Source organism: Ranitomeya variabilis, chromosome 4 (assembly GCF_051348905.1).
Source record: "Ranitomeya variabilis isolate aRanVar5 chromosome 4, aRanVar5.hap1, whole genome shotgun sequence".
NCBI classification, from domain to species: Eukaryota; Metazoa; Chordata; class Amphibia; order Anura; family Dendrobatidae; genus Ranitomeya; species Ranitomeya variabilis.
This window is the reverse complement of record NC_135235.1, coordinates 584,445,255-584,470,679: the sequence shown is the minus strand read 5'-3', so window position 1 is coordinate 584,470,679 and position 25,425 is coordinate 584,445,255. Positions and strand designations below refer to the sequence as shown.

Sequence of the window (25,425 nt, the reverse complement as noted above, 5' to 3'; positions counted from 1 at the left end):
GGATCTGTACATTTCTAAAACAAGAATCTGCAAAAACCCTAGTCCATGCCCTCATCATCTCCCGCCTCGACTACTGTAACCTCCTGAACTCTGTGGCCTCCCCTCTAACACTCTCGCACTCCTCCAATCTATTCTAAACTCTGCTGCCCGACTAATCCACCTGTCCCCCCACTATTCCCTGGCCTCTTCCCTCTGTCAATCCCTTCACTGGCTCCCCATTACCCAGAGACTCCAGTGCAAAACCCTAACCATGACATACAAAGCCATCCACAACCTGTCTCCTCCATACATCTGTGACCTCGTCTCCCGCTATTTTCCTGCATGCAACCTCCGATCCTCACAAGATCTCCTTCTCTACACCCCTCTCATCTCCTCTTCCCACAATTGCATACAAGATTTCTCTCGCGCATCACCCCTACTCTGGAACTCTCTACCACAACATATCAGACTCTCGCCTACCATCGAACCCTTCAAAAAGAACCTGAAGACCCACCTCTTCCGACAAGCCTACAACTGTCAGTAACCACCGATTCACCAAACCGCTACACGACCGCTATCCTCACCTACTGTGTCCTCACCCATCCCTTGTAGATTGTGAGCCCTCACGGGCAGGGTCCTCTCTCCTCCTGTACCAGTTGTGACTTGTATTGTTCAAGATTATTGTACTTGGTTTTTATTATGTATACCCCTCCTCACATGTAAAGCACCATGGAATAAATGGCGCTATAATAATAAATAATAATAATATGAATAGATAGATCTAGGTATCTATAGATCTATCTATATATCTATGTATCTCATTCCCTCTATCTATCGATAGATATGGGATAGATAGTAGTGATGAGCGAATATACTCGTTACTCAAGATTTCCCGAGCATGCTTGGGGTCCTCCGAGTATTTGTAAGTACTTGCCATTGGATCCGGCCAGGCCCCTGCTATGCGTTGAGACCAAACACAGCTTTGCTACCTGGCTACTACTAGCCATTCTACGCATCTCGCCATCATGTGGTTCTACAACGGATTGAAACCCTGGAAGGCATTCAGTCCGTTCCAGAGATAGCTAAAATGTAATCAGTGTGTGACCAGGACTTACGATTATTCTGTATTCTCCTTATGAAATCATGGCTAACTAAACAAAGAAGTTAGATCTCATGGTATCTACAGAGATTCTTCGTGTAGGAGCTTGATGCTAGCTAGCTGGTGTGGGTGTAAATTTCTTCTCTGAAGCTGAGAAGACTGCCCCCTTCCCTGCTGAGCCAGGTATTCCTACCGTCAGTACAAAGTGTTTCCAGGAGCTGCGGAGAGCGGCCATCGGGCCAACCGAATCCACAGCCACCCTCCTAAAAAAGCTCTTCTATAATGGGCAGAGTTACCAGTGGGACTTTGGGGCGCCGCCTTGCTTTCCCCAACCACTGACCGGTGTCGCACAAATGGCAGTAGACAGCCACATTGGCACCCATCCTGGGCCACTACACATGGGCTAGTCTGGCCTTTGTCTTAGTGATCCCTAGATGTCCAACTATTGGAATCTCATGTGCTATCCGGAACAGATACGGAACCACTAACTGTCAGTCCCTAGGCCACGCCTCCAGGTAACCCTTCTGGAAAGTTACCAGGTACAGCCGTCCTTGGTCCCAGACCACTCGCTTGAGGTCTGAGTCCAAGGAAGACTGTCAGTTTCTAATGCCGTCTGAAACCTTTGACTGGACTTGGCCAGAATAGATGAGACCGCCACATTGTCCGTTGCCTGGGACCTGTCTCCTGGCCCCCGGCTGATCCAGCAGTCACTTGATGGGAATGGGAAAGCTATTGGAACCCTTACGGCCTTTGGGGCCCTGGCACTTCCACTTTGCATGACAGCGGCCACAGCCTCTACAACCGCAGGTAGTGCCCGCTTCTCTGCTTCCGACCAAGTTGCTTGTCCAGACTGAAAAACCTGGCCCTCTGACATTACAGTTGTGGAACAACCCTGCAATGCGGCCTTAGGCATCTTTCACATTTCCGTTTTTTACAATCAGTCACAATCTGTCAAAATGTTGAAAAGATGGATCCTGTGCAGATTGTAAAAAACATGCACTGGATCCGTTTTTTTGACGGATCCGTAGCGTGTCATCCCAAAGGGGAATCATCAGGGGACAGGGCAGTCAGATAGTGGCCTTAAATATCCGTAGTACTGCCCACTTGAGACGCCATTAGGAATCCATTTATGATAGGCTCTATGTGAATACTTATGATGGCGAAGTACCCTATCATCAAGGCCACTGTCTGAGTGCCCTGTCCCCTGATGATTCCCCTTTGGGATGAAACGCGTAGGGAGGTGGTCCTGAACAGGAACGGTCTATGGAGTCGTGTATTGATCCATTGGATTTCTGACTAACTGAACAGGAGGGTGCATCCTTTATGTGGTATCTCCATCATTTGGTGAGATTGTTGCATATCATTTTATTATGAACCCTCATTCATTTTTGCAAGCATACTATGGGTGATCATCAGTGGTACTGATTTGCTTCACGTATTTGAGTATAAGTATGCTGGCATGGACAATAGCATTAGTATCTGTTTAGATTTGTGCGTTTGGTTTCTCTGCTGAGCCTTCGGTTTATTAGTTGAATAATTGTTTTGGAAGTATAAGAAACCAATCTGTCCTAAACACTATTGTTTGATCTCTTGATTAATAATCAACCAATTGTCTGATTAAAGATTGGTTAATGCACATGTTTGGCTTTTATGTGCTGTGTCTTGTCATTTTAATGGATGTAATAAATGTTATGTTTTAGGTTCCCTTTTTGCTATTTACTTAATTTACTGAGAAAATTACTTTTGTGTTTTGATTGGCTGTAAGCCATAATCATGAACAATCATAGAAATAAACACTTGAAATAGATCACTCTATTTGTAATGACTCTATATAGTATGAGTTTTGCTTTTTGTATTGAAGAACTGAAATAAATTAACTTTTTGATGATATTCTAATTTTGTGAGAAGCACCTGTATGTGACAATAGTACATTTTTTTTTAACAAAAATATTTTGTGAACTGTACCAGGCTAAGCAGTTTTTTAAAATTTTAACCCACCGTAATTTTACACAAAGCAAAATAAACTGTATGGATGACTAATTGTATCCATAAGATTTTGAACTTTTTTTTTTAGTTTTATATACCACTGTAATGTAACAATAACTGCGTTAAACTGAATGGATGATTAATTTAATCCATAGTTTTTTTTCTTTGAGTTTTTTTTTGTTTTATATACCACCACAATGTAATAATAACCACATTAAACTGTAGGGTTGAATAATTGCAAAGCCAGGAAAAAATTATAAGGAGGGTAAGATAGTAATCATCTTCAGGTGTCCGCTTTTTCTTCAGCTTCCTCGTTAAGCTGGGGGTCTGCCTCCTCCTGCTTTCTGGAGCCCGATTTCCCATGTGCCTGGGCTGTAAGTGTCTTGGTTTGGGATAGTGCTAGAACCCCTGTCATAGGAGGTGGGGAACCCCAAGGATGGTATTATCTCTCGGGGTTGGTAGCTCCATCTCGAGCTGCCTCGATGAGCCTCTTCCAGACATGTTCGTTTCACGAGAAGGGTTCATCCTGCTCCCATCCTTCTCAGATCACAGCCGCTGCATACCAGCAATGTTGCCCCTCCATTTTGAGGAATGTGACCATAGTTGCAGTTGTCAGCTCTTAATGCCTTAGTCTCTACTGCCTGCTGGCTGAATGAGATGTGATGATAGGTACCAAACTCTTCTATGGACCCCATCTCCGCTGCTGGTTGTATGTAATGACCTCCCCCTGGCATGCCAACTGTCGTTACCTTGTGGTTAGTGGGTGTGCTAGCATGTCTCCAGCAATGGGCCTGGCTCACCTCCTTCTTTCTTCCGACCAGCCTAGGCCTCACCGATTTCTGGATCTTGACACTCCCGTCTGTAGTCCACAAGAACCCCAGCGGTGACGACTGCAGCCTGGGTTCGGGCATTGGTGGTTCTGGGAGAATTGACGATTCTAGACCACAGGTTCCTGCCACCTTCGCTGTCGTGCCAGCTTGGTCTGGCTCCAATATTCCTCTGGTCGCTATCTCAGGAGTCTCGCAGGATTCTGCCATGCTTGTTGCCCACTAAGTACGTTACAATGTATGGATTAGTAAATGAAACCAGAAAAAAATGTAAATGGAGTGTTATATACCACTGAAAGTTATCACAAAGCACGTAATACTCTATGGATGAGTAATTGAATCAGGAATAAATTATCAATGCTTTTTTTGGAGTGTTATATGCCACTGAAATGTAACATAAAGCATGTAATACTATATGTATGACTAATTGAATTCAGACAAATTTTCCAACAAAAACCCTAGTTTTACATTCCACCCTAATGTAACAGAAAGGCCCCAATACTCTATGGATGACTAATTGAATCCAGACAAATTTTTCAACTTTTTTTGGAGTGTTATATACCACCAAAATGTAACACAAAGCACAAAATACTGTATGGATGAGTAATTGAATCCAGACAAATTTGTAAACACTTTTTTGGAGTGTTACATACCAACATAATGTAAGAATAACCACATTAAACTGTATGGAAGACCTAATTGAATCTAGAAAAAAAAATAATGTAAATATTTTGAACATTTAGTTGATGTACTCCTACGCTCATAAAGAGTTGCAGAATGTGCCCTGAAAGGTAACAACTGTTGGACCTCATTCAAATATTTTTAAAGTGTAATTGCTGTACTTCTATACTCAGAAAGGCTTGGCACAAAGTGAAAAGCCAGAAAAAAATTATAAGGAGGGTAATACTGTAATCCTCTTCAGGTGTCTTATTCTTCTCCTTCCTTTGGAGCCTGGGGGACTGCCTCTATCTGCTTCCTGGAGCCCGATTCCCAGGTGTCTGGGCTGTAAGTGACCCGGCTTCGGGTAATGCTGAAGCCCCCTGACATGTAGAAATGGGCGACAGACACCTGTGTTAACTGTACCATCGCCTGCTCCCACATACGATGTGCGGAACCCCAAGGACAGTACAGATCTCTTGGTAGGTGGGGGAGTAATTGAATCCAGAAAAATTTTACAACACTTTTTTGAAGTTTTATATACCACAGAAATGTACTACAGAGCATTTAATACTGTTCGGATTAGTAATTGATTCCAGTAAAAAATGTAAACTTTTTTGGAGTGTTATATACCACCGAAATGTACTACAGAGAACGTATTACTCTATTGGTGAGTAATTGAATCCAGAAAAAAATTCAATGCTTTTTTGGAGTGTTATATACCTCCAAAATGTACCACAAAGCACATAATATGCTATGGATGCGTAATTGAAACAAGTATTTTTTTATCAATGCTTTTTTGGAGTGTTATATAGCACCGAATTGTACCACAGGGCATATATATAATACTCTATGGATGAGTATTGGAATTCATAAAAAAAAAAAGTACCACAAAGAACGTAATACTCTATTTGTGAGTAATTAAATCCAGAAAAAAATGTTATGCTTTTTTTTAAATACCATACAAATTTACCACAAAGCACGTACTACTCTATGGGTGAGTAACTTAATACAGACAATTTTTTCAATGCTTTTTTGTAGTGTTATATACCACCGAAAATGTACCACAGGACGTAATTCTCCATGGGTGAGAAATTGAATCCAGAAAAAATTCCAATGCTTTTTTGGAGTATTATATACCACAGAAATGTACCACAAAGAACGTAATAATACTCTATGGATGAGTAACTGAATTCAGAAAAACATTTCAATGCTATTTTTGAGTATTATATACCACCGAAATGTACAACAGAGCACATAATACTGTAAGGATGAGTAATTGAATACAGGGATTTACAGGCAATCTCCACATGCTTATTGGCAGAGTAACAGGTACCAGATATGTGGGGCAGGGACTCAAGTTTCAAATTCGAACATCGACTAATGCTTGCTTAGTGCCGAGCACCCAGATACTCAAGTGATATCCGAGTATCACTGAGCACATTCACTCATCCCTAGTCCCTATCTATATTGCTGAAGGATGTGGAGCACATATTGGACCAACCTTCAGCTCTGTTGCCCCCTGTAGGGGAAAACAGATTCTGGCCCTAATCCCTTATATGAAATCTTCATCACTGCAGATCATACTGGCTATGTGGATAGGTACATAGGTCCTCCTAATGCTCTTAAAGAAAATAAGACTCCAAATCAGACAACTAAAAATAATTTCTTCATAGCCAAACAATGCAGAAATGACAATGTGCAGTCCTGATGCTGTATATTACGGAGGTGCCAAGTAGGAATGTGCTGAGGCGTTCAACCATATGGCTGCACATGGGGGATCCAGGCCCCAGAGAGGAGCATATGGCTGGTACCACATTGTATTCTGTGCTGTGAAGCTGCAGTAAATATCCATAGGAATGCAGCTTTATGTAAAATTTAAAGGAGTTGTACAAGATATATAAAAAAAAAGAATGGGCGATAGAGACCCAGAAGGTGAAATATAAAATCAATTTTTATTTAGCATACCAATAAAGTCATGCATAGAAAAAACTAATAAAAAAGCAGAGTGCCCAGAAAGGGGAAGTGTTTACCATAAATAATATATAAAGGATGGAGGTATGGCTGTGCTCAGAATGTAAGGAATAAGAAATACCTTGTACTTAACCAAATCAAAATGCCTGCTCATATATTAGTCTGAATCGGGAGTAATTATGGCCTTAATTTGTTATAGAAAGAGTCTATGCTGAGGAATCCTCTGTATATAATGCAATAATTTAAGGATATAAGCCCTAAAGTATGAGGGCACAAATAAAACAAGAAACCAGATCAATTATAAGAACCACATTGGTGAAGAGCATATAGATATACAAAGCTGGTATATAACTTCGTCAGGGACAGGAGCACAGGTACAGATGGCTGTCACTTCACCCTCACCCCAACGCACGTTTCGCCGTCGCTTCTTCATCGGCTATGGTTATGTAAGTCAGAATTTGGGTTTATATGTTATGGTATGGAGTGCCAGCTTTTTTATAAACGGACAATATTTGATGATTTAAAAAACCATGGTTACTTTCTTCTGGAAGCAGGTCCACAAATTGCGCCTGGCATTGCAGCTTAGCTCCATGGGGTAACCTTTCTCCTTATGGAGAGTGACATGCTAGAAGACTTGTAGGTTGTGCAATGCCCCTCTACGAAATAACATATATAAATGTTTTCTTCAGAGAGGAAGAGGATTTGAACTCTAGTGCCCCCTATTGGATGTAGCAATCCTAGAAGTTGACCCTTTAATGAATCTTGCCATGACTTAGGATAAAAGCCAAGCCAGAATCTCAATTCACAGACACGTTTTAGGGTTTTGCCCCTCCTCAGTGCAAACCATGAGATCTTTTTTTGGGTGTATGAGAGGCCTCTTCCTCTCTGAAGAAACAATTTGAATATTTAAATTCCCAGGAGCATTGCATGGCCTATAAGTCTCCATACACTGGCATGTTACTCTCCATAAGGAGAAACATTAGCCCTTAGACCCCGGTCAGAGGACTATCATACAGCCAAATCATATCTCTATGCTTTGTACTGAGAAGGGGTAAAAACCCAAAATACGTGTCTGTAAATTGAGATTCTGGTTTGGCTTTGATCCTAAATCATGTGGCAAGTCCTGTTAAAGAGTTGATGTTGATTTCTAAGATTGCTACTTCCTAAAAGTGGCACTAGGGTTCAACTCAAGTCCACATCCTCTCTAAAGAGGCAATTTTCATATTTAAGTTCCCAAAGGGGCATTGCATGACTCATAAGTCTCCTTACTCCAGCAAGTAAGGCATGTCCCTTTCCACAAGGAGAAACATTATCCCTTAGACCCCAGTCACAGGCCTCTCAAACAGCCAAATCAGATCTCTACTTTGCACTGAGGAGGGGCAAAACCCCGAAACACATGTCTGTAAATTGAGTTTCTGGGTTTTCTTTTATCCTAAGTCATTTGACAAGGCTTGTTTGAAGGGTTGATATTGATTTCTAGGATCTCTACTTCCAATATGTGGTGCTGTAGATTTCTTTTCTCCTCGGGACAATTTGAAAGCTTGGCTTCAGTTTGACTGCAATGTCACATATCACCTGTTTACTTGTACATTCCCTTTAAACTTGCAAGTGCACAAGTACTGATTGATATTCATTTTATATGAAGATGCGGCAGAGCCGAGCTTGTCATTGATGCCATCATTTGGTGTCCAATTTATAAGAGTGCAGATAAAGCTTCTACATTATCACAAGGAGTTACAAGACCCTTTTGGCTCTGCTGCATCACATAGTGTTGTGTTCTTCCACCTCGAAGCAGTCCAAGAAATTGCATTGCACTTTTGCTGTCTACAGTGGCATGTAAAAGTCTGGGCACCCCTGGTCAAAATTACCTTTATTGTGATCAGTTAAGCAAGAAGAAGATTAAATGATCTTTACAAGGGGGAAAGTTAAAGATGACAAATTTCCTTTGTATTTTCAGAAAAAGAAAAAAAAAATCGCCTTTTTTTTACATTTTACAAATTACAAAATGGGCTGATGCAAATGTTTGGGCACTCTTGGAGATTTGTGTGCTCTGTTAACTTTGACCAAGGTTTCAGACCTTAATTAGCCTGTAAGGCTATGTTCACACAGTGTATTATTGCTGCGTCCAAATGCTGCGTTCTATTGAACTCAGGTAAATCCATATATGTTCACTGAATCATGCGGATTTACTGCATTCAATACATTCTATGGGTGAAATTTCTGTTGCGGAGACTAGCATCTCAGGATTGACATGCTGCAGTCCTGAAAGATGTGCTGCATGTCAGTTTCCACGGGTGGTCTGCAGGCACACATACACGCATAGTGGACATGGGCTTTCTAGAAATACCATCCATTATGCTGTAACATCTGGCCCTTGTGGTTTTGATGCTGGATAAATACGCAGTGTCAAAGCCACAGCAGTTGCTGATCGTGGGCATGTACTCTTAGGATTATGGCTTGTTCACTATCATAGTTAGGAAAGACCAGGTGATGCAGATGTCCCAGCTTTATAAAAACCCATCCTCCTCTAACCTTGTGCCAAAGAAACAGCAGCCATGGGTTCTTCAAAGCAGCTGCCTAGCACTCTGAAAATGTTGGGGGCCCATAAAGCATGAGAAGGCTTTAAGAAGAAAGCAAAGCATTTTGAAGTTGCCCTTTCCTCAGTTTGAAATGTAATTAAGAAATGGCATTTAACAGGAACAGTGGAGGTCAAGATAAGGTCTGGAAGATCAAGCAAAATTTCAGTGGGAGCTGCTTGTAGGATTGCTGGAGAGGCAAATCATAACCTCCGCTTGACTGCAAAAGATCTTCAGAAAGATTTAGACTCTGGTGTTGTGGTACCTAGACAAATAAGGCCTTCTTGGAAGAGTAATCGGAAGAAACCCTCTCTCTCGTCCTCACCATAAAATTCAGCAACAGAAGTATGCAAAAGAACATCTAATCAAGCCTGATGCATTTTGGGAGCAAGTCCTGTGGACTGATGAGGTTAAAATAGAACTCTTTGGCCACAACGATCAAAAGTATATGTAGAGAAAAAGGGCACAGAATTTCAGGAAAAGAAAAATCTCGCTAACCATTAAGCATGGGGGTGGATCAATCATACTTTGGGATTGTGTTGCAGCCAATGGCACGGGAAACATTTCACGGGTAGAGGGAAGAGTGAATTCAATTAAATTTAAACATTCTTTATGAAAACATAGCACCACATGTAAAAAAGCTGAAGTTGAAAAGAGGATAGCTTCTACAAATAGATAATGATCCTATACACACGTCAAAATCCATAATAGACCTCAAAAGGCACAAGCTGAATGTTTTACAATGGCCCTGATCTGAATATCATTGAAAATCTGTGGCCTCAAAATATCAGTGTATGCAAGAAGACCCAGGAATCTTACAGAACTGGAAGAATTTTCCAGCGAAGAAAGGATAAAAATTCCTCAAACAAGAACTGAAAGACTCTTGGCTGACTGCAAAAAGCATATGCAAGCTGTGATACTTGCCAAAGGGGTGATACAAGTTATTAATCATGCAGGGTGCACAAACTTTTGCATCAGTACATTTTCCTTTTTGCAATTTTTTAAAATGTAAAAATTTACAATATATTTTTTTTTGCCTAAAATACAAAGGAAATGTGTAATCTTTAACTTGAACCCTTTGAGAGAATTATTTCATATTCAACTTGCCTAATTGTTCAAAATAAGTCATTTTGACCAGGGGTGCCCAAACTTTTACATGTCACTGTATATCTGCCCTTATCACATTGGACAGAAGCAGGAACTAACTCGGTCCCTGAATCTGGTGGAGTTTCCTCTGTAGGAAAATAACAATGGGGAGGAAGAGGAGGCAGAGCCAGTTATACAGAGACCAGGGAGGACAGGAATACTCATGAAGTCTGGTAGGACGCAGATATACCCTTGAAGTATTGGGTGACTGGTGGAGTCATCTGAAAGACAGCAGCATGGAGCAACATACCAAGAAGGGAAAGAAGGTACCAAGGTGTAACGTTGCTGTGTATCTGTGTGGTAAGGTTCATCCCAGCTGTTGTATCATCACAGGACCTGTCGCCCATCTCTGTCTCCCTTATACCAGGCCCTGGTTTCACCCATCAAACGATTAGTGTCACTTAAATCTGCCCGTCGGTCAGCAGTGAGGAATAGCAGCTACCGCCGACCCCTCCACTCTGTGCCTGTCATGCCCCCTGATTTCTTGTTGGATCCCCAAATTCTTCTGCATGACTATGTGGAGAAGGAAGTAAAGGTAAGGAAATACTTGGGGAGTCAAGACATTAATAGGCAGAAAAGTTGCTTGATAGATACTTATTGCAGCCCCAATGGTGCTCATCTGTTAGGAGGACAAGCCAGGACCTCGCTGCTATAGCTCATCTCATTCAGGAGATCCCAAGTGGGGAATAAGGTAAAAAAAAATGTCTTACAGTAAATATCTTCTTCACAGTTCTTGGGTCATCTGACATGGGTTGTGGCCTCACTAAATCCATCAAGTCGAGATGAAATCTTGCAGCTTCTGGATACAGCGAGGGTAAGAAACCCTCTTGTCATAAGGAAGCACATGATAAAAAGAAAAAAAATACTGGTACATCCTGAGGCATGATGGGACAACAAAGACTTCTTATTTTCTTTGTCCCTGGAGGGGCTTGCTATATGATTACTTCATAGGCTATATTATACGACTGTTCCTTATGGACAAAAAATATAATAACTTAAAATTCAGCCCCCTATGTAAAAGAATATAACTGCTATAATACTGCCGCTATGTACAGAATATAACTACTATAATACTGCTCCCTATGTACAAGATTATAACTAATATAATACTACACCCTGTGTACAAGAATATAACTACTGTAATACTGCCCCCTGTGTACAAGAATATAACTACTATAATACTGTTTCCTATGTACAGAATATAACTACTATAATACTGCCCCCTATGTATAAGATTATAACTACTATAACACTGCCTCTATGTACAAAAATATAACCACTATAATACTGCTCCTATGTACAAGAATATAATGCTGCCCCTACATGGAAGAATAACTACTATAATGCTGCCAATATGTACAAGAATATAACTACTTTAATGCTGCTCCCTATGTATAAACATATAATTAATACTGACTCTATGTACAAGGATATAACTACTATTTATGTATTTATTTTATTTTACTCACTTATATGAATAAATAATGTAAATTTAAATAAATATAAATAATTTAAATACATTTAATAAATAAATTAACTACTAGAATACTGGTCCTATGTGCAAGAATATAACCAATTTCTAAATTAATTCATCATTATCTTTGTTACTGTATATGTGGAATTTGGGAATTTGACATTTTGTTTTCTTTCTGCAGCATCTCAAGGAGCTCCCTCTCCACTGCACCCCGGAGCAGGACAGTATCCTCAGTTTATCAGCTCGGAGCCTCTTACTGACCTGGAGAGACAACGAGGAGCTCATTCTACGGATTCCTACACATGAGATTGCTGCAGCTTCCTATGTTAGGGATGATGCTCTTCATTTGTTGGTCCTCAAGACAGGTGTGATGAGCAGGTTGTCTTTCCTGCACTGAGTGTTCTCATGTATAGTGAATGTTAATAGGTCTTGTATCATAGTTGGAGTTGTCTAAGTCTTATTGTCTTTCTTTTAGGTCTCGGATTAGATCCTGTTCCAGCCTCTGGTAGCTTGGAAAGAAAACCTCCTGTTGGAAAAGCTGACAGGATTCCAGGAGCAGGTGGAGCTGGTCCTAAACAAATAGGGGGTGCTATGGAAAGGCGCCATACTATCTGCAGCTTGGACTGGAAGATGGCCCATAAATCTTCAGATGGACGACCCAAGAACGGAAGTAGTTTGGAGAGGAGTGGAGAAAAGCAAGAGACTGGAAGCTGGGAGAAGAGCCGTAGAGGCCAGGCGTGCAATAATTGGGAGCGAAGGATGACATTCAGTGGCAGCTGGGAGCGACGACAACCTTGTGGGGGCAGCTGGGAAAAAAGACAACCCTGTGGGGGCAGCTGGGAGAGAAAACAACCTCGCGGGGGCAGCTGGGAAAAACGACAAACTTGTGGAGGCAGCTGGGAAAGACGACAACCTTGTGGGGGAAGCTGGGAGAGATGTCAGCCATGTGGGGGCAGCTGGGAGAGAAGACCAGGAGGACAGAATCCTTTAGATCCCAAGGAGCCAAGTCCAGATGCCTACTGCAACTTGATCATCTTGGCTGTAGAGAACAGAGTGAGTTGATTGTTGAGTTGCTTTACTCTCCCAGTTACTGATCTTCATTCACGTATTGTCATACACTCTGGTTGCAACCACAACTGCATTCATAGCCCTACCAGAGACAGTTCCCATAATGTTCTGCAGCTAATTAACATTTTTGCACTTTTTTTACAGGATGCTGCAGAAGAATCATGTGCGCTCATCTGCCAAGTTTTCCAAATCATCTATGGGGATCAGAGCATTGAATGTGTGGACCGGGCCGGCTATCATTATACGTCTCCTCCAGAGAGGCCGTGGCTATCACGTTGTAAGATGAGGACCTCATGGTGCTAGTGGTGACACCCCTGCGAGCACTATGCCTCAATTACGGCATTGTAGCAAGCCTTGGTTATTGACTTGTACTTGAGTAGTTACCAGGATTGCCAACTTGATTTTTTTCTGGCCAATATTTTTCTGCCACTGCAGACACTGGGCAAAATAGGGAATAGTTCCAAAATATCCACATCATAATAGTACAATAATGCTCCCAAACAGTACCACATCCAAATAACCGCATCCCAAATATATTGCCAAAATCTTAACAGCATACCATGCTCCAACTATTATGCCATGTGTGCCCAAATATCTCCATAACTTATTCTAATACCAGATTCCAAAAAAGAGTAGCTAAATAACCCCACCACAATAATACCTGTGCACAACCGCTAAATAAGTGTCATACGCATTATACTGAAATCTAAGGGGAAATGTTTCTCCTTGTGTAGAATGACAATGTAAGGAGACTTATAGGCCATGCAATTGTTCTCTGTGAAATTAAATATGCAATAGTGGCACCTACCGGAAGTAGCAATCCTAATTGTCAATATGACCCCTTTAACAAGCCTTGCCACAAGACTTGGGATCTCATACTTTGCACTGACAAGGGGGCAACAGCCAGAAACAGAAGTCTGAAATTTGAGATTCTGCATTTTCTTTTATCCTAAGTCATATGGCAAGGCTCATTAAAAGGTCGATATTGACGTTTAGGATCGCTACTTCCAGTAGTTGGGACTAGAGTTCAAGTCCTCTTCCTCCCTGAAGAAGCAATTTTGCATATTACACTGAAGTACTACTGCGATATTGTGTCTAAATAATACTACCTTAGGATGGTTTCACACATCACATGTCCAGGTAGGCCGCAAATCTCCTGACAGGACATTTGAAGATCAAGATATCTGTGGTTGGTGTGGACATCAAAGTTCATACTCGGTTCGTGAATATTGGACATGTGATACCGGCCCCACTGTTCTCAATCAGGTGCCATATGGTGTTGAGATTTTCAGCCAAGCTGGAGTTCTGATGGTGAGCACAGTCTCTGCCACATGCTGTGTGCTCCGAGTAGAGTCCTGTCCCATTAACCTTGGCCCTCCTACATTCTGAAGCCATTTATGGTGCCTATTGGGTGTTTTTGATGGCATAGCCACTTATGACCGGGCTATGGACAGTCTTTCATTCTCTTCTCGTCTTTTTGCAGGTGACAGTTCACACACAGACGGGACATTTTCATACGATGCTGACTTTAGCTGCTGCAGCTCCTTGTAAGTAATAAATACACCGGAAGAGATGTAGATATACAGTGGGTACGGAAAGTATTCAGGCCCCTTTACATTTTTCACTCTTTGTTTCATTGCAGCCATTTGGTAAATTAAAAAAAGTTAATTTTCTTCTCATTAATGTGCACTCTGTACCTCATCTTGACTGAAAAAAAACAGAAATGTATACATTTTCAAGTATTCAGATCCTTTGCTCAGTATTGAGTAGAAGCCCCCTTTTGCGCTAATACATCCATGAGTCTTCTTGGGAATGATGCAACAAGTTTTTCACACCTGGATTTGAGGATCGTCTGCCATTCTTCCTTGCAGATCATCTCCAGTTCCGTCAGGTTGGATGGTGGACAGCCATTTTCAGGTCTCTCCAGAGATGCTCAATTGGGTTTAGGTCAGGGCTCTGGCTGGGCCAATCAAGAATGGTCACAGAGTTGTTCCGAAGCCACTCCTTTGTTATTTCAGCTGTGTGCTTAGGGTCATTGTCTTGTTGGAAAGTGAATCTTCGGCCAAGTCTGAGGTCCAGAGCACTCCGGAAGAGGTTTTCATCCAGGATATCTCTGTATTTGGCTGCATTCATGTTTCCTTCAATGGCAACCAGTCGTCCTGTCCCTGCAGCTAAAAAACACCCCCATATGCATGATGCTGCCACCACGTTTCACTGTTGGGATTGTATTGGGCAGGTGATGAGCAGTGCCTGGTTTTCTCTACACATACCACATAGAATTATCACTAAAAAGGTCTATCTTCGTCTCATCAGACCAGAGAATCTTATTTCTCATAGTATGGGAGACCTTCATGTGTTTTTTTTTTTAGCAAACTATGCGGGCTTTCATATGACTTGCACTGAGGAAAGGCTTCCATCGGATCACTCTGCCATAAAGGCCCAACTGGTGGAGGGCTGCAGTGATAGTTGACTTTGTAGAACTTTCTCCCATCTCCCTACTGCATCTCTGGAGTTCAGCCACAGTGATCTTGGGGTTCTTCTTTACTTCTCTCACCAAGGCTCTTCTCCCACGATTGCTCAGTTTGGCTGGATGGCCAGGTCTAGGAAGACTTCTGGTGGTCCGAAACTTCTTCCATTTATGGAGGCCACTGTGCTCTTAGGAACCTTGAGTACTGCAGAAATTCTTTTGTAACCTTGGCCAGATCTGTGCCTTGCCACAATTCTGTCTCTGAGCTCCTTGGCCAGTTCCTTTGACCTCATGATTCTCATTTGGTCTGACATGCACTGTGAGGTCTTATATAGACAGGTGTGTGCCTTTCCAAATCAAGTCCTATCAGTTTAATTAAACACAGCTGGACTCCAATGAAGGAGTAGAACCATCTCAGGGAAAATCACAAGGAAATGGACAGCATGTGACTTAAATATGAGTGTCTGAACAAAGAGTCTGAATACTTATGGCCATGTAATATTTCAGGGTTTTTTTAAATAAAATTTGCAAAAATTTCTACAATTTTTGGGGGTTTTTTTCAGGCAAGATGGGGTGTAGAGTGTAAATTAATGTGAAAAAATTAACTTTTTTGTATTTGCCAAATGGCTGCAATGAAATAAAGAGTGAAAAATTTAAAGCGGTCTGAATACTTTCTGTACCCACTGTATATCCTTAGAGGGGAACTCCAACCAAACGTCTTATATTCGTCTACAACTTTTTCTTTTTCCCAGCAATGGTTCCCATGATACATTCGAGGTGCGTTACAGCGGGGAATCCTCTCCCTCATTCACTGTATCTGAGCAGAGCCTGGCGTCCGGAGCCAGTGATGGCGACCAGAATGGTGTCGCCCTGGAACAGCTGCAGGACTACATGATAACTGTACGTAAGCGGGCGGCTAGGTCTGTGCTGATGTATTCTGTGACTCTCCAGTTGCTGGGGAACTACAAATCTCAGCATTCTATGGTCCCCATAGTCCGTGTAGCATACTCTGAGTGACATATTATAGTAACTTTGGATCATATATGACTTTTATATCTCATATTTATTCTCCAGTCACACCCAGAGCTGCATCCAAAAATGTGTTCTCTGTTAACCATACTAGCTGCAATAAGATCATGAATATTTTTTATAATTTTCCATTATATGAGGCGAAAACAGTATGGCCGGTATGCAATCTCCATCTCCCTCAGTGCAATACAGCAGAGTGCTTACTATAAAATATGGTCTAGCCTGGTGATGGGGAGACGTGAAGGCTTGCAACCTGGAGCAGAATTGGAAATGCTGCTTTAGATGTGACTGGATGATACATTTAAGATCATTCTCCATAATGGTTGTTTTTTCTAGCTGAGGAACAAGCTGGCCCCCATGGAGATTTACCGGTTTGCCTGTCTCTTACGTGAATATCGTCTTGGGATGGATGTGAAGGAATACTGCAGAGAGCTGCTCCAATTGTATGGAGAAAATAGGAAATTCCTTTTACTTGGTAAGAACAGTGGGAGACTAGTGGTCAGGGATTTTTTTTTCAGACACAGACACCAAATTCCCTGCATAGAAAGTTACACATTAAAGGGAATCTGTTAACAGTTTTTCCTATATAATCTCAGAGCAGCATGATGTAGGGGTAGAGACTCTTATTCCAGCAAAGTATCACTTTCTGAGCTGATTGCTGAAGTTGTGATTAAATCCTTTTTATCCGCTGCAGATTTACCAGTCCACTGATTGGCAGCTTTCTGTGTGCACTGTGCATAGGCAGTAAGCTACCAATTACTGATGGGGGGCAGGTTTATACAGAGCTCATGAATATGGAGAACTACCTAGCAGCAGGTTTACTAGTCCTCTAGTGATAATCTCCTGCTTATAAAACAGCAATTTTATCAAAACTACAGCAAGGAGCCTAGTAAGGGTCTCTATTAGTGATGAGCTAGTATACTCGTTGCTCAGGTTTTCCTGAGCACACTCAGGTGATCGCCGAGTATTTGTGACTGCTCGGAGATTTATTTTTTGTTGATGCAGCTGCATGATTTACGGCTGCTAGCCAGCCTGAGTACATGTGGGGGTTGCCTGGTTGCTAGGGAATCCCCATATGTATTCAAGCTGTCTATCAGCTGTAAATCATGCAGCTGAGGCAATGAAAATTAAATCTCTGAGCAGTCACAAATACTCGGAGATCACCCGAGTGTGCTCGGGAAAACCCGAGCAACGAGTACACTCTCTATATTATGTTGTTCTCAAACTAGGTGGCAAATTCGCTTTAAACTTATTTCTGACTGCAGCTACCACTAGGGGGAGCTCACTGCATAGTTTAATTTATCTGTTGTATGAAGCTCTCTCTGGTGGTGACTGCAGACAATCAGAATTTTACTTTGTCTTTGCAGGAATTTTTTTTAGATCTGGGTAAGAAAAACAATATAATAATTCCTTTTATGACATCTCGGGTTTGTTCTTGTTTCCTTTGTCAGGACTGAGGCCATTTATCCCTGATATGGATATTGGATACTTTGAAGGATTCCTAGAGAGCATTGGAATTCGTGACGGGGGAATTCTGACCGACAGTTTTGGAAGGATCAAGCGCAGCATGAGTAATACGTCAGCCTCTGCCGTGCGCAATTACGACAGCTGCTCACCAGGGTCCAACCGCTTCAACCGCATTATCACAGACATCACACACAATATAGAGGCACTGGCGAGGGACGATGACGACTCTGAGGATGATGACTTCCTGTGACAATTCAACCATGAAGGGAAAAATTGCATTTTAAAGGCCCATTTTGGGCCATGTCCTTAGGAGACAGAGGTAAAGCTGAACCAAGTAGCAACACCACACACAAGTTCTGTCATGGCTGCCATTAAAAATGTCCCTTTGCGTTATGGACTCCTTTGGGAGAATTTTTTTTTTTTTACTAGCAAAAACTGTTTTAGCCAAAAATTTTACTTTGTAATAGGATTTTATTAGACATGTTTGACTGCTTAGCTTCTACATCCTGTGTGTATCACAGTACATAACGACTTCATTACTATTGAATCACTAAGCTTATTCTTACAGCCATGTCTGTAACATTATTCTTTTTTTGTGATTATCTTCTAAGCTGATCTGAACGTTCAGCTGGTAAGAAATCAACTGTGAGGAGAGATAAAAGTTACAAAATGTGCCATTAGAATGAGTTCAAAGATAGATCCACCATTAGCTCATTTCACAGTCTGTTATGTACTATGTTACATACAGGATGTAGAAGCAGAACAGTTCAACATTTTTTATGAACCCATTCTCATAAAAAAAATGATTTTTATCCAAAAATGCATTCAGTTACTAAGGTGAAAAAATTACATGTCGATCAAGTTCACCTAAAGGATAAAAGGAATGGGTTAAGTACAATCATAAGGCATGAACCATTTTGCCTTCGATTTTTTTTTCCCTCCTGATCAAGTGTCAATCGACTGGATCAACATTCAGAACAAGAATATTATAGATTTACATAAATATTTTTTCTTCTAAACCATTTTTTGAAACCATCATTTATTCTCACCGTGACCAGCTCCTGTGGTCACCTGTTCCACAGATTAAGGTCATGTTCACACGGTCAGAACTTCACATCAGAATTTGTAAGGCACAACCAGGAGTGGGTGATAAATAGAGTTGGAAGGGACCTCCTGGGTCATCTGGTCCAATTCCCTGCTCAAAGCAGGATTCACTAAATCATCCCAGACAGATGTCTGTCCAGCCTCTGTTTGAAAACTTCCATGGAAGGAGAACTCACCACCTCTCGTGGCATCCTGTTCCACTCATTGATCACCCTCACTGTCAAAAATTTTTTTTTCTAATATCTAATCCAGTGATGGGCAACCTTTTGAGCTCGGTGTGTCAAAATTCGCCAAAAAACCGAGCATAACTTGGGTGGTGTGTCACCTTGATAAAAAAACATAATTTTGCGACATGTATAGTTTAAATAACAAATATGTATAATTAGAATTAACTTACCTGCTTAGTGACTTCTTTGTTCATCTGTCAGTTGGTTTCTTTTGTTGGTCTTGCTATTATTTAACTTGTGTGGGGTGCCGTGAACTAAGATAAGTGAGGGGGAGGGGGAATTCTTCCAGTGATGGCGAACCTGTGGCACTCCAGCTGTTGCAAAACTACAATTCCCATCATGTCTTCACAGCCAAAGCCTTTGCTTTGAATGGCCAGCCATGATGGGAATTGTAGTTTTGCAACAGCTGGACTGCCACAGGTTCGCCATCACTGATGCCTCCCTCTCACTTATCTCAGTAATGGCCAATGACACCCCACAGTTCACTGGATGATGGTTGCTGTAGTAGTCACAGGGCCTCCAGACAGCAATCACAGGGCCTGAGTCCAGACAGCACACAGGGCCTGAGTCCAGACAGCAATCACAGGGCCTGAGTCCAGACAGCAATCACAGGGCCTGAGTCCAGACAGCAATCACAGGGCCTGAGTCCAGACAGCAATCACAGGGCCTGAGTCCAGACAGCAATCACAGGGCCTGAGTCCAGACAGCAATCACAGGGCCTGAGTCCAGACAGCAATCACAGGGCCTGAGTCCAGACAGCAATCACAGGGCCTGAGTCCAGACAGCTATCACAGGGCCTGAGTCCAGACAGCTATCACAGGGCCTGAGTCCAGACAGCTATCACAGGGCCTGAGTCCAGACAGCTATCACAGGGCCTGAGTCCAGACAGCTATCACAGGGCCTGAGTCCAGACAGCTATCACAGGGCCTGAGTCCAGACAGCTATCACAGGGCCTGAGTCCAGACAGCTATCACAGGGCCTGAGTCCAGACAGCTATCACAGGGCCTGAGTCCAGACAGCTATCACAGGGCCTGAGTCCAGACAGCTATCACAGGGCCTGAGTCCAGACAGCTATCACAGGGCCTCCAGACAGCTATCTCCTCAGGCCTCAGAAGTGCAGCCTGGGACTTCTGGTCGGTGCAGCCTGGGACTTCTGGTCGGCGCAGCAGGGAGCAGCGCAATGTCGTCCAAACAACACAGATCCGACGCAGAGGCCTGGGACTTCCGGGAGCTGCGCCTGGCCTACCGGAAGTCCCAGGCCTAGACGCTCTGCACCGGAGCTCTGTTGTTTGGACCCACAGACCTCCTGCATGGCATCCGATCCGATAACAAATCGGATCGGATGCCATTGTTTAGCATTCCGATACCGCAAGTATCGGGTATCGGCCGATATTTGCTGTATCGGAATTCCGATACCGAGATCCGATACTTTTGTGGTATCGGGTATCGGTATCGAAACAACATTAATGTGTGTAAAATAAAGAATTAAAATAAAAAATATTGCTATACTCACCTCTCCGACGCAGCCTGGACATCCGCGAGGGAACCGGCAGCGTTGTTTGCTTAAAAATCGCGGTTTTCCTTCCTTACTTGAAGTCCCGGCTTGTGATTGGTTGCGTGCCGCCCATGTGACCGAGACGCGACCAATCACAGCAAGCCGTGACGTAATTTTAGGTCCTTCAGGATTTTAAAATTACGTTCCGGCGTTGTGATTGGTTGCGTGCGGTCACATGGGCGACGCAACCAATCACAACGCCGGAACGTAATTTTAAAATCCTGAAGGACCTAAAATTACGTCACGGCTTGCTGTGATTGGTCGCGTCTCGGTCACATGGGCGGCACGCAACCAATCACAAGCCGGGACTTCAAGTAAGGAAGGAAAACCGCGATTTTTAAGCAAACAACGCTGCCGGTTCCCTCGCGGACGTCCAGGCTGCGTCGGAGAGGTGAGTATAGCAATATTTTTTATTTTAATTCTTTATTTTACATATTAATATGGTTCCCAGGGCCTGAAGGAGAGTTTCCTCTCCTTCAGACCCTGGGAAAGAAGCAATTTCTATGGGGCCGCGGCCGGCGTGTCACTGAAAATGACTACGCGTGTCAGCACTGACACGCGTGTCATAGGTTCGCCATCACTGATCTAATCTGTGTCCCATTCAGTTTCATCCCATTGCTTCTAGTCTTTCCTTGTGCAAATGAGAATAAAGATGATCCTTCTACAATGTGACAGCCCTTGAGATATTTGTAGACAGCTATTGTCGCCTCTCAGTTCTGTCGTCTTTTTTGCAAACTAAACATTCCGAAATCCTGTAACCATTCCTCATAGGACATGGCTTGCTCCAGTTTGTTGTCTTTTTTAAAAATGTGGTGCCCAAAACTGGACACAGTATTCCAGATGAGGTATGACCAAAGAGGAGTAGAGGGCAATGATGACTTCACGTGATCTAGACTGTATGCTTCTGTTAATACATCCCAGAATTGCATTTGCCTCTTCTGCTGCTGCATCACACTGTTGACTCATGTTCAGTTTATGATCTATTAGTATAACCAAGTCTTTCTCTATCCCCATGATGGCACCACGGAGAGAGGGGTCCGCCCCCAGGGACAGGAAACCTACAGGTGAAAAAGGGCGTACCTCTCTCCCACATCAGTTGGTTTCCTGTCCCTGACGGGGAACCTACAGCACGTACCTGAAGGATTCTTCGTGGGATTCCAGGGGCTGGTCCAGTCGGTTCTTGATAGGGGGCGCCCTGTCACGGCTGGGTCGAGCGGGTTTTCTCTCCCCTTTTCTCCCTTCCCTGAAGCACCACCGCGGGGGTTGGCGGACCTCATGGGTGAGTGTGGGGGGGAAGGCAGTGAAAAGGATCAAGTCTGCCTTCCCCACGGAAAAAAAAAAAAAAAGGGTAGGAAGGAGCTGGTGGAGGCGGTCACCAAAATAGCCCTGTACCACGGTATGGAGGTAGCGGCGGCTACCTTTCCAGACAAAACTGGGAGGCAGGACCGGGTGTCGCAGGGGACCGCCGACGCCATTTCCGCCTGGACCGGGGCAGACGCCAGCAAACGGAACGCTAGGGCGCGCGCGCGGGTGTCCCCATTTATATCTTCCCCTATGTGGGGCCGGCAATCCGGGAAAACCGGAAGTTAGGCGGGCGCATGCGCAGATCGCCACTTCCGGCGTCAGCGGCACAGCAGATTAAAAAGAACGCTCACAGGCGGGAGAATGTGGTAAATTCAAATCTCCGGTGCACCAAACAAGTGCGGAGGCCACTATGAGCGAAAACGAGCAGCAGGATGCGCAGGAAGTCGTTCAGCTATCCCCTGAGCAAGCGCAGGTACAGCGGCGCCAGCACTCACAACATCAGCGCAAGGGGAACTCTTGCTCTCTACAGCGCAGCAGCAGCGGACGCTCAGAGTCACAACGCAGCCGGGGTTCTGCAAAGACCACACGACCAGTGACGAATCCAGTAGTGGACACAGTCCCCAGGCCTGAGACGGTATCTCTTATCCACAGGGGGTGAGTGATCTACATGAAAGTGCTGATTTTAATACGGGGTTACTCTTTTCCTAGGGAAGGAAATGTACAGGCAAAACAAAGCACAGAGTATGTACTATATGTTCAGAGGAGCTGCCTTCCTCCTGGGAGAAGAAGCTGTGCAGCACTTGCATAGAGAAGACGATTCAGGAGGAATCCCCAGCATTTGCCTCAGACCTTAAAACATTAATAAGAAGTCAGGTGGAGAGTGCCCTTAAAAGCATTAAAACCACAAAGAAAAAACACAAAACAAGTCACGGGTTCCCTGAATCTAGCACGGACGAGTCAGAAAGCGAGCTATCTGACTCTAGTGGTTCATCAGCCTCTGATACCTCTTCGTTATCCTCAGAAGGGGGACGCAGTTGCTTCCCTATCGAGGAGACAGACGCCTTAGTAAAAGCCGTCAGAACGACAATGGGTCTGGTAGATGAACGGCCTAAAAGAACAGCACAGGACATAATGTTCAGTGGGTTGGAACAAAAGAAAAGAAGAGCATTCCCAATAAATGAGAAAATTCACTCTCTAATTAAGAGAGAATGGAAAAAGCCAGACAAAAAAGTTCTCCTGACTCCCAAAAGGAAGTACCCTTTCGATGACCCAGCCTGCTCATCCTGGAGTAAGGCACCAAAATTAGATGTGGCCATAGCAAAGGCCTCTAAAAAGTTCGCCATGCCCTTTGAGGACATGGGTACCTTAAAAGACCCAATGGACAAAAAAGCTGAGACTTTCTTGAAAAACTCCTGGGAAGCGGCAGGGGGTGGACTAAAACCAGCCATCGCGGCCACCTGCACGGCCCGCACCCTAATGGTATGGCTCGAGCACTTGGATTCTCAATTAAAGGGGAAGTCTCGAGAGACAATTCAAAAATCAGTGTCTATAATGAAAGGTGCAGCAGCCTTTTTGGCTGACGCATCAGTGGATTCAGTTAGACTAGCAGCCAGGTCAGCCTCCTTCTCAAACGCCGCAAGACGTGCCCTGTGGCTAAAATGCTGGCCAGGGGATTTGCAAACGAAAACGAGACTTTGCTCAATACCTTGCGAAGGCGAATTCTTATTTGGATCAACGTTAGACGATATCCTCGACAAAGCCGGGGATAAGAAAAAAATCTTTTCCCGGATTCCCCAACCAGTCTTACAGGCGTCCCTTTCAGAATAGAAAGTTCATGCGGAGGAGACCTCCAAAAGGGAACAAAGAGGCATGGGAAGACAAGAGAAATAAGAACAGGGGATTTTTGTTCAACAAAGCCACTCCCGATAATAAGAAAACACAATGAAGGTATTCCCCGGGTCGGGGGGAGACTAGCCGGTTTTCTTCCAGCCTGGGAAAAAATTTCAGACAGTCCCTGGATATTAGGCATAATACGAGAAGGTCTCAAACTAAAATTCCGCGTTCCCCCCAACAATTCCTTCATGGTTACACCGCAGAGACAATCACAAGAACAGTCAGCTCTCCAGGAAGAAATTTGGAGCTTAATCCAGAAGGGGGTCTTACAGGAAGTCCCACACCAGGAAAGAGGCATGGGCTTCTACTCCCCCCTCTTCCTTAGAAGGAAACCAGACGGATCGTACAGGACGATCATAAATCTCAAAAAATTAAACAGTTTCCTCGAAATTCCACACTTCAAAATGGAAACAATAAAATCTTGCGTGAAAATACTCTTTCCCTTGTGTTTCATGACTGTTCTAGACTTACGAGATGCATATTACCATGTGTCGACCCACAGGGATCATCAAAAGTATCTCAGACTAGCAGTGAATATCCAGGGGGAAGTGAAACACTACCAATTTCGGGCCCTCCCCTTCGGATTAGCTATTGCACCTCAGGTGTTCACGAAGATAATGTCAGAAGTGATGGCTCACATACGGGAACAGAATATCCTGATAGTTCCCTATCTGGACGACCTCCTTGTAGCAGGGACCTCATTCCATCACTGCAAACAACAGTTGGATTTGGTCATGGCTTCTCTGTCGAGGCTGGGTTGGCTACTAAACCTTCCCAAATCCAGAGTAGTCCCTTCTCAGGTACAGGAGTACTTAGGGATAGTCCTGGACTCGACCACACAAATGTGCTACCTTCCTCAGGGGAAGATTCAAAAAATGACACAGGCTGTGTTACAGTTATCGACATCTCCAGTCACCACTCTCAGAAAAGCTATGTCCCTGCTGGGCTCCATGACAGCCTGCATCCCAGCCGTACAGTGGGCACAGTGTCATACCCGGGACCTACAATGGGAGACTTTAAATTCAAGCCTATATCTGGGCGGAAATTTAGATGGGCAAATAAGTATATCATCAACTACGATACACTCCCTAGAATGGTGGGCGGACCCAGTAAATTTTACCAAGGGGGTCCCTTGGGCACTACCGACGGAAAAAGTCCTAACGACGGATGCAAGCCCCTGGGGGTGGGGAGCACATGTAGACGATCAAGTGGCACAAGGGAATTGGAGCAAAAGTCAAGAGTTAGTCTCATCAAACATGAAAGAACTGTTAGCGGTAAAGCTCGCCCTAACACACTTTCTAAAACTCCTTCGCTCTCACCACGTAAAAATCTTCTCAGACAACCAGGTGGTGGTAGCATATCTAAACCACCAAGGGGGCACCAGGTCACGAGCACTGATGGAGGAAACTCAATCCATCTTTCACATGGCAGAGCACAATCTGAACTCATTAACAGCTCTCTACATAAAAGGCTCGGAAAACCAAACCGCAGACTTCCTCAGCAGGACTCGCTTAAAACAGGGGGAGTGGGAGCTAAAACAATCGGTATTCAACCAGATAGTAAAACGTTGGGGAAAGCCAGAAATAGACCTA

At 43.5% G+C, this 25,425-nt stretch overlaps 1 protein-coding gene across 3 annotated transcripts in view; it reads left to right on the top strand.

The window, feature by feature from the left end:
* Nucleotides 1-19,478, top strand: part of CCM2L (CCM2 like scaffold protein) — a 38,193-nt gene extending 18,715 nt beyond the window's left edge. Inside the window, exons 1-10 of one of the 3 annotated variants that reach the window (XM_077253052.1) lie at nucleotides 7,601-10,510; nucleotides 10,612-10,779; nucleotides 10,975-11,058; nucleotides 11,900-12,083; nucleotides 12,194-12,771; nucleotides 12,931-13,063; nucleotides 14,270-14,333; nucleotides 16,006-16,153; nucleotides 16,619-16,757; nucleotides 17,734-19,478. In XM_077253052.1, coding sequence (XP_077109167.1) covers nucleotides 10,481-10,510; nucleotides 10,612-10,779; nucleotides 10,975-11,058; nucleotides 11,900-12,083; nucleotides 12,194-12,771; nucleotides 12,931-13,063; nucleotides 14,270-14,333; nucleotides 16,006-16,153; nucleotides 16,619-16,757; nucleotides 17,734-17,999 — 1,794 coding nt within the window. In that variant the 5' untranslated portion in view covers nucleotides 7,601-10,480 and the 3' untranslated portion in view covers nucleotides 18,000-19,478. Of the gene's footprint in view, nucleotides 1-7,599; nucleotides 10,511-10,611; nucleotides 10,780-10,974; nucleotides 11,059-11,899; nucleotides 12,084-12,193; nucleotides 12,772-12,930; nucleotides 13,064-14,269; nucleotides 14,334-16,005; nucleotides 16,154-16,618; nucleotides 16,758-17,733 lie in introns of those variants that run through there. The other 2 variants (XM_077253053.1, XM_077253054.1) reach the window with 2 other exon arrangements.
* The last annotated feature ends 5,947 nt before the right edge of the window (nucleotides 19,479-25,425 follow it).